This window comes from Vombatus ursinus, unplaced genomic scaffold, assembly GCF_900497805.2.
Source record: "Vombatus ursinus unplaced genomic scaffold, bare-nosed wombat genome assembly UNPS02014830.1, whole genome shotgun sequence".
Lineage (NCBI taxonomy): Eukaryota > Metazoa > Chordata > Mammalia > Diprotodontia > Vombatidae > Vombatus > Vombatus ursinus.
Window position 1 is genome coordinate 53,302,804 of NW_020954608.1, and position 9,563 is coordinate 53,312,366.

Sequence of the window (9,563 nt, forward strand, 5' to 3'; positions counted from 1 at the left end):
GAGAAAAATTCAAAATTCAAAAGCTTATGGAAGTGATTGTTGAAAACTAAAAATTAATTAATAAAAAAAGAAAAAAATAAGAAAAAAAAGAATTAGGAGGATTCATTGAGAGCCTGCTAAGAACAAGAATAGATGATTAAAGGAGGCAAGCACCTCATATCTTTGCTTTGATGAAAGGAGAGGAGAAGCCACTGGGAGGGGACAAAAGTCCCAGAGACAGATATGCTAGGACAGAATTTTTGCCAGAACAGGCTCTACACATCCTACCTGATGGATGGTATAACAGCTATGAGGAAAATCATAGGCTCATAATAGTCCTTTCCAGAAACCCCAAGTCTTCTACCTACAAGAAGAAGTACCTCCTGGGCTTCCCCTGAGGTCCCACTTGCCTCCAGTGGGGAAATGGGAACCTCCCCCTCTCTCCCCACTTGATAAAAATTTCCATTTCATGATTGATGTGGAATGGACAGCAGGACCATAGAGTTGCCAGGCACCACAGATGGAAAGAACAAAGAGGAGATAAGGGAAATGTTAGCTTCATCTATTGCAGCAGTGAGCAGGATAACCCAAAAAGTATTCCCACAACTCTATGTACCAACCTGGCTCAAAAGCTCCAACATGAATGGGATGCTAGAAGATGGGGCTTAGCCTAAACCATGACTAAGGGTCTGTTTGAGGAACAAGCGATGCTATCACCACCATCCCCCACCCACCAATCTCCATGAACAATGTCTGAAATTGTGATTTGATCATTTTTATTTTCTCCACCACATTCCTCTGTGCTCCCACCCACCAACACCCCAAGTTTAGCCAACGGTTCCAGCCATATATACAGTACTGTCTTCGAGTGAAGCAAACCATGGCCTACGCTCGGGAACTACAGGAAAACAACCCTCTCTTCCAGACTTATGTGCAGGTTAGTGTTAGTTCGCAGGAAGCCAAGGCAGGGGGGTAGGGGGGTAGGAGAGTGTCTGCCTATTGGTAAGGATTTTTTTGGCTGCTCGAGGTGAATATTAAACAGCCATCCTGCCTCTCCAAGAAAGGGTCCTAAGGCTTTGTTAATCTTTTTTTTCTTTTTTTGTAAGGTAATTGGGGTTAAGTGACTCACCTAGGGTCACATAGCTAGTATCAAGTGTCTGAGGCCAGATTTGAACTCAGGTCCTCCTGACTCCAAGGCTAGTGCTCTATCCACTGTGCCACCTAGCTATCTCCCTGTTAATCTTAAGGAGCAAAGGATGAGAGTGCATTGGAGCCTCAGGCGCTTGGTGGAAGTTAATCTTTTATAATTATTATTGCCTCTATCCATGGTACCTCTTGACCCCTGATCTCTCTCTCTCTCTCCCTGAACCCCAGTGGTGTGAGAAACACAAAAGATCTGGACGCCAGCGACTCAGTGACCTGCTCATCAAACCCCATCAACGAATCACAAAATACCCTCTGTTGCTCCAGGCTGTGCTCAAAAAGACCCCTGAGCCCCAAGCCCAAGATGTTCTCAGCGCCATGGTAGGGATAAACAAAGGACCTAGCCTTTCCAGGGAACTCCTGAGAAAAGTCTATTTCTCCATCTATAAAATGAAGTGGTTAGTCTAGCTCTAACAGACTATGTCTTGATTCTCCACCTGTGCCATCTATGATTCTATGTCTCTGGTCACTCCTTGGGGGAGGGTTGGCAGAGCCAGAGTAGGCTGAACCCTGACAGTCTCCTTCCTGGGTCTAGATTTCTTCTGTGGAGGCTTTCTTACACCATATCAACAGCCAAGTGCGTCAGGGGGAGGATCATGACAGCTTGGCAGCTGCTGCCCAACGAATTGGGCCCTATGAAGTGCTGGAACCATCCACTGAGGAAGTGGAGAAGGTAAGAAAGACAAATAGACGGAGAGACAGACAGAGAGTTGGGAGAAAAGGAAGGAGATTGGGATGGGGGATGGGCAAAAGGAGGAGGGTAAGGGAAAAGGAGAGGGGGAAGGCAGCATTAGAAAATGAGAAGCATGAAATTATTCCAAATTAGGCATAGAGGATGCGGAAAGACGACAGAGTCTTGTCTCATTGGAGTTTGGGGTCCCGTACCTTGTCCATTAATATTGTTTCCCTGTCCCTCCTAGAACCTGCGTCCCTTCTCCAACCTAGATCTGACCTCCCCCATGCTGGGGGTCGACCACCAACACACCCGGAAACTGCTACTAGAGGGTTCTGTTCGAATGAAGGAGGGACGAGAGGGGAAGGTGAGGGAGAGGGCAGAAACTGGGGGTTAGGGAGAGACAATAAATAAAAGAGCTGGGGAGAACAGACTTTGAAGGATAAGAATGGGGAGAGGGCAAGAAGGACGGAGAAGTTTGGGGCATGGAAAGAAGGGGTAGAAGATAGAGCAGATGAGAATGGAGGGCAGGAGAGCTGCAAAGTGGGACAGAGAGGGCTCGGGAACTCTCAAAGGCCTTTTCTAGGTGTATCCATCCCTATGTTCCTGAGTCTAGCACTGTGTGACATAACATTGGACTACGTGCCCATGTGCTTTGGACCTTAGCCATGAGACTTGGGTTTTATTCCCTCCCTAACTCTTCTATTAACAAGTTGAGAACTTTGGGCTTATAGTTTCTGGATCTCATTTGTCCTGTTTCCTCACAGTAAAATGTATGGATTAGATTAGACCAGGGTCTCTTCCAGCTCTTAAGGTCCCCTATGGTCCTCTGAGCTGTGCTTACTGTCTTCTTGTGCATCATTTGCATCCGTGTACATTCTCACCCAGAGCTCCCTCAACCCATAATCTTTCCCACCATCATATAACAAGCTTATCACTGTTTCTCTCCCTTCCTGCTCCTAGTTGGACGTGTACCTGTTCCTATTCTCCGATGTGGTTCTGGTGACCAAACCCCAGCGCAAGGCAGACAAGGCTAAAGTCATCCGCCCACCCCTCATGCTGGAGAAGCTTGTGTGTCAGTCCCTTCGAGACCCCAGTATGTCATTCCCACTCTAGCCCCTCCCCTGAACTCCTCCTTTTACCTCAGTCCTTCCTCCTTCCTCTTCCCAATGACCCCTTGGCTCAGTGAAGGGGGAGCAGGGAGCAGGAGGAAGCAGCTTCCCCTCTGCCTTCCTACATTTCCTATTTTTCCTCCACCCCAGACAGCTTCCTGATGATCTACCTTACCGAATTCCAGTGTGTCTCCAGCGCCCTTATCTTCCATTGTCCCAGCCCAAATGAATGTGTTCGTTGGCAAGAGAAGATACAGGAGGCCCAGGTACTCTGTGGGTGCAGCCTGGAGAGGAGTTGGGGCAAGGCATAAGGAGAGACCTACTGGGGCTGAGAAACAGAGCAAGGGGAAAGGAGGGAGAAAGAGAGACAGAGACAGAGACAGAGAGAGCACACCACCTCACAGAGAAGGGTTAGATAGGTTAATGGCTATAACTAGTTTCTGGACCCTTAGGGTACTGGCTCCTCTGGATGAGGAGATGTGGTTTGCTCACTGATGCATGAAGGAGGATGGAGAAGAGTCACTAATTAAATAAAATATAGGCTGTAATCTTTGTCCTCAAAGAGTTTATAATGTAGCAGAACTGAGACAGAACTTACACATTTCAAACAATTAAGTGCTGAACTTCAAGGCATGACTACACAAGACATTTCAGAGAAAGAAAAGAAAAGTGTGAGCTGGGGTAGTCAAAGAGGCTTATAGAACCATCAATTTGTGGTGACAGAAAAGATCTTAATGATCCAGTCCAACTCTGTAATTTTACAGATGAGGAAACTGAGGCACAGAGAGGTGATATAATTTTATGATTTTTATATTTGTATGCATGTTGTATCCCATATATTTATGATATAATTTTATATGTACTTTAATATTTGCAAAGCATTTTACAGATACTATCTCATTTTATCCTCACAACAACTCTAGGAGGTAGGTGCTAATATTATTTCCATTTTGCAGATGAGGACACTGAAGAAGATAGAGGTTAAGTGATCTGCCCAGGGTTACTCAGCTAGAGAGTGCCTGAAACCAGATTTTAATTTAGATCTTCCTGACTCCAGGTCCAGCACTTAGCTGGCAGCCTTCTCTGATAACCATATTGCCTACCTGCAGGTCCAAAGTTCTTTCCATCATTCCACAATCACAGGATTTAGAGTTGGAATTTCAGTTATTGTTCAGTCATTTTTCAGCCGTGTCTGACTCTGGCAAAGATACTGGAGTAGTTTGCCATTTCCTCCTCTGCCCGACTTTACAGATAAGGAAACTAAGGCAAACAGGGTGAAGTGACTTGCCCAGGGTCACACAACTAGGAAGTTTCTGAGGCCAGATTTGAACTCAGGAAGATGACTCCAGGTCCAGCACTCTATCCACTATGCCATCTAGCTGCCCATATTAGGGCTGGAAAGGGCCTTAGAAATCATCTTGTCCTATTCTCTTCTGGCTTCATGGAACTGGCTGAGATATGAATTGGGCCTTGAAGGTTGAGTAGGATTTAGATTAGGGGATAGCATCCCAGGCAGCAGAAACAGTGTGAGTAAAGGCAGAATGAGCAGTGTATGAAAGAGAAGAAGGACACCAGACTGACTGGAGGGGAGGTCATGTATCAGAGAACAGTGGGAAGGAATGGTTAGGTAGATAGCCTGGGGACAGGTAATGGAAGGCTTGGAAAGAATTTAGACTTGTAAGCAGCAGTAGAAAACAAAGAGACATTGTAGATTCCTGAGAAGGAGAGTGATACAATTAAATCAGTGTTTGAGAGATTTGCCAAGCAACTGCATACATTAAGTGGACTGGAGTGGGAGGGAGACCTGGAGTGGCAGAGAGGTAAGTTATTAAAGGACTGATTCAGCCATGAAGCAATGATGATCTGGGACCTCAATGGTAACAGGGAGAACAGAGGAAAATGCAAACCTGACAGATTTCAAAGGAAGAACATAAAAGATAAAGAACAGATAAGATGGCCCCAAGGTTTCTTACCTAGGCTAGATACTGACAGATATTGAATTATTGGACAGGGATATGACAGAAATTATCCTCTCTTGTATTTAATAAGTAATTATTGAATTAGGAACAAGGTTTTTCCCTTTTCCACTTCATCATCCAGAAATCAGCCCTTACAGGTTCTTACTCAGGCAGCTTTTGAAGTGCAGGACTAATACCGAGGGGGAGAACTCAGATCCGTTCAAAAGATAAAGTTAGGTAAATGGATGGATTCTGGCCCACTGTGTTTGGGAATATCTCCCTTTTGTCAGACACGTGATATGGATTCAGATAATTCTCTTTGACCAAAACTGACTGATCAGTCATGTACAGCAGACCCCCATTGGAATAGGTCCACCTCTATAATATTCAGTCTCTCATTAATTGGTAACCAATTAGAGTTTATTTCCACCCTCAGGAACGTCCACTCATCCAAGGGCATATAAGCATTGAGTGGGTTCCACGAGGAGTCTTTGGTCTAAGAGAGACAGTCAAATGACCATCCTTTTATTAATAATATGGTAGCATTATTAATAAAATGATTACCCAGAAACCATGTCTCTCAAACTTTTTATATGTCACAAATACCTATTTTTGGAAAGAAGATAGAATTTTGGGCCCAGAAATGTAGGTACATACCATATTGGCAAGTGGAAGAAGAGAGTCAACCAGAGATATCCAGATATACCAATAAGGAATGAAGATGTAGATAAGGGAGTTGTTCAATATTTCAGTTTACCCAGCATTAATTAATCAGCTAATTGCAGCTACTAAATGTACAAGACATTCTGGTTAGGTGCTGATGATAGAATGATGAAAAATGATTGTCTCTTCTCTCAAAGATCTTATAAGTTAATCAAGAAGTGGGATACAATATGCATATAAACAAATAAGTCTATTGTTACATTTAAGGGTTGTATCAAAGAATCATGGTACAATATGATTATTTGTGGGTCTTAACTAGGAGGTGACCATTTCAGAACTTCAAGGAGGCACAGTATCCCTGACCCATATTTTCAGCCCCACTGCATGCCGTTCTGTAATAATATTTAGTTTCTCCTTCACCCACCCTCCTGACCCCCTGCCAAAGTATGGCTACAAAGTCCTATTTCTGTACTTTACCAAAGATGCTAGCCATGTGAGTAGAGAGGACAGGACTGGCAGGGAGAGATATTTTTGTAAATTGAATAAACAGGACTTGGAAGCTGACTGAATGTAAAGAAGGAGAAAGAGTTAAAGATAAATCAAAGATTTTTGTGCCCAAGTGACCAAAAAGAGGAAGTCTGGAATTTATTAGAAAGTGGATTGTTTTGGAAATGTTGACTTTGAGATACTCTGGAATATATACAAGAAGAAATATCCCAAGGGTCTGTTGCAGATCACATCAGTACAGAATGTCGAGTTGGAAGGGGCTACAAGGGCCATTTAGTCCAACTCGGTTTTAGAAGAAGTTAAGGAAGTGATTGGGACTGGACATAAAGATTTGGGAATTATCTGCATAAGAGAAAATAACTGAAGCAATAGGAATGGATATTTGGCAAGGGAGAGAAGAAAGAAAAGGATAGACACTTAGGAGATACACTTGAGGGGTGGGAGAAAGAGTGACACAGTAAATAAGACTGAGGAATGGTCAACTTGGTAGAAGCAGAACTAAGAGAGAATAGTGCTACAGAAGACAAGAGTGTCAAATGCTGAAAAAAGGCCAAAAGTGAGAAAGACCAGTAGGAAATTAAGAAGCCATTGGAGATCATGGGAATGGCTAGCATTTACATAGTGCTTTAAGATTTTCATAGCACTTTACAAATATTATCTCATTTTGTCCCTACAATAACCCTGAGAGGTCGGAGTTGTTATTATTATCCCCATTTTACAGATGAGGACATTGAGGGGGACAGCAGTTACGTGACTTGTCCACAGACATATGGCTAGTAAAAAGTATCTGAGGCTGAATTTGAACTCAGGTCTGCCTAACTCCAGGTCCAGTGTGGGCTAACTACCTGCCACAGAGAGCGTATTGAGCATAATGGTGAGATTAGAAGTCAGATTGCAAGAGGTTGAAAAACAGGTGGTAGGGAAGTAGAGACAAATTACTCTTTCTAATAGTTCAGCAATGAAGGGTAGGAGAAATATACGACAATAACTAAAGGGTTTTTTCAGTGTAAATAGGTGTCTTTTTTTTTTTTTTAAAGATGAGGAGTCGACTTACTTAAAGGCAAATGAGGAAGTTAAACTTACCTAGAGTGGATGGGGGAGGGAGAAGGAGGAAGAGAGAATAAAAATAGAGAGGAGATAGAAAACAGGAAACTATTTCTCCTTCTGCATTCCCAGGCAAGGGGTGGATCTCCCAAGCCCAAATCATCCCCCAGGAGCCTTGTTGGTGGGAGGGTATTCTATCTCAAAAAACAACCTGAATATTCAGAACATAACACTCCAAACCCCCGTTCAATTATGGGAGGGATTTCTGGGAAAGAGGGTGTCTTCTCTCAAGCCTATTGTTCAAAGGAGGGTCTGGCAAAGGAAAACTATCATTGGTCTTGTGGAGGGAGGTGTTTTTTGTGGTCCTGCCTCCAATTTCCTTCTTTGGCTCTGAATTTGTCTATTTTGCCTTTCACTCAAACAGGCCAACCTGCAGAAATTAAAGACAGAGGAATATGTACATCAGAAGAGGGAGCTCCTGGCCTTATATAGGGACATCGAATCTCCTAGCACCAGGCCTCCGACCCCCTCTCCTGACGGCTCTCAGAGCAGTGTAGAAGACCACAATCTGGAGAGGAGGTAGATATAATTATCCACATCCTCAACCAACAGAGTTATGGGAAGGGGGACCACAAGTGTAAGACAGATCATTCAGAGGGAATAGAATGGGTTCGGAGTATTTGGAGTCCAGGCTACCTAGATTAAGTGATGGGTAACTGCATCAGACATTAATTGAAGAGTATTAGACAGGCCTAGGGGGTTAGTAAGCCAGGGAAGTAAGAACAGCACTAGGTAATCATGACAGAGACAAATTATGAGTTCTCACACCTTCAGGGTATAGATGAATGTGTTTGTGCAGTCATAGAATTGTACTGCTAGAAGAAACCTTAAATTCCCATATTCTATAGATAGGAAAGCAGACTTAAAGTGATCTGCTCCAGGTGACACAGGTCTACTCATTCCCAAACCAGTACTCTTTCTCTCTCACCACAGTGCTGGAGAGGAAAGGAATCTCTCCTTAGAAAGATTCTCTTCTCAGAGCAGTGGGAGATCGCTTCTAGCTGGAGCAAAAACTTTTGAGATAAAATTTGACCCAGTATTTGCTCTCCTACATAGCAGATCTTCAGAGTTTTCAGCCCTTGTCCCTCAGCTGGTGGTCACAGAAGACAGAGAAGACTCTTCTCTCGGCCTGGATGATGGCTCTGACAGTGGCTATGGTACAATACCTGGCTCCCTACATGGGTCCCAATCCCCACTGAACCGGAGACGCTGGCCTGCCCTCCGCCAGGACCCCCGACTGACCCTCTCCACCCTGGACCTCCGAGACATCCCTCGAAGACTCCAGCCTTCCAATCCCCACGCCCCTCAAAGACTGAGTGCCCCTGACCTCCCTGAGGAGGATATTATCCACAGAGGGCATAACCTTCCACGGAGGGAGTCCCCACCCTGGTCTGAGAAAGAAGAGGAGGAAGAAGTATCCTCGACAGGAGGGGATGTAGTAATGGAGACTCTGCACCGAGCTAGGCTTCGGGGACAGCTACCTCTCTCACCACCTCAGGTAGACTCGGCAGGAGAGAGCCCCTGGAACTCCTCAGGGGAAGATGAGGAGGAAAGTACTCTGTTTGTGGTACCCAAACGCTATTCCACGTCCTACTCCTTACGAGCAGAAGAAATGCTCCAGGAGATACGGGAGGACCTGGCCAGCCAGCGGATTGATGTAGTCACAGAGACAGTGAGAGAACCCAGGGACAGACCACCCCAGAAGCTGACAGTAGTCGAACTACAAAGGATGCGTAGGTCTCAAATCATACAGCTAGATACCCCGTTAACCACATCGTAAGTACTGCCTGGAAGAGAATATGAAGGAAGGCTTGGGAGGGGGTGTATAAAGAACAGTAGTGAGGAAGGGTAACATGGAGGGTGAAATGCTCGATAAAAAGGTTGATCAAAGGGAGGGAAAGGGCACCCTAGCCAGGATCTTCACTACAAACTAATCCCTGTTCACTCTTTGACCTTTTCCCATGCATTTGAAACATTAGAGTGCTACTGACACTCCCCTCACCCCTTTTCTCTATCTCTTTCCAGGGAGGTATAGCCTCACTCAGGACACCTAAGATTTCTCCTAGAGGACATCTGATCCAAGGAGTATTGGTCATCTACCCAACTCGGCCCAAAGCCAGACCCAGGCACCCACCTGCTGCATGAAAGTTTGGGATTAAGACTGTATATTTCTGTATCATAAACACTCTTTAAGTTCAAATAAGATTCTGTATAGAAAATAGTGACGGGAGTGGCTGTGTGTGAGGTGAAAAGTGGTAGTTGGGGTGAAACCAAAAGAGGGCAGCACAAGCCTGGACAACGTATTTACTCTTTCACAACAGAAACTAGAAAACATTGCTCCCAATCTCCCTCCTCAGGGTCTTC

At 44.6% G+C, this 9,563-nt stretch overlaps 1 protein-coding gene across 3 annotated transcripts in view; it reads left to right on the forward strand.

Moving 5' to 3' along the window:
- The window catches only part of PLEKHG6 (pleckstrin homology and RhoGEF domain containing G6), a 17,598-nt gene extending 8,178 nt beyond the window's left edge, over positions 1 to 9,420 (forward strand). Inside the window, exons 8-16 of one of the 3 annotated variants that reach the window (XM_027838766.1) lie at positions 806 to 916; positions 1,354 to 1,503; positions 1,718 to 1,855; positions 2,103 to 2,222; positions 2,819 to 2,951; positions 3,118 to 3,233; positions 7,564 to 7,718; positions 8,256 to 8,975; positions 9,225 to 9,420. In XM_027838766.1, the coding sequence (XP_027694567.1) occupies positions 806 to 916; positions 1,354 to 1,503; positions 1,718 to 1,855; positions 2,103 to 2,222; positions 2,819 to 2,951; positions 3,118 to 3,233; positions 7,564 to 7,718; positions 8,256 to 8,975; positions 9,225 to 9,234 (1,653 nt within the window). In that variant the 3' untranslated portion in view covers positions 9,235 to 9,420. The remainder of the gene's footprint in view (positions 1 to 805; positions 917 to 1,353; positions 1,504 to 1,717; positions 1,856 to 2,102; positions 2,223 to 2,818; positions 2,952 to 3,117; positions 3,234 to 7,563; positions 7,719 to 8,255; positions 8,976 to 9,224) is intronic. The other 2 variants (XM_027838767.1, XM_027838768.1) reach the window with 2 other exon arrangements.
- The last annotated feature ends 143 nt before the right edge of the window (positions 9,421 to 9,563 follow it).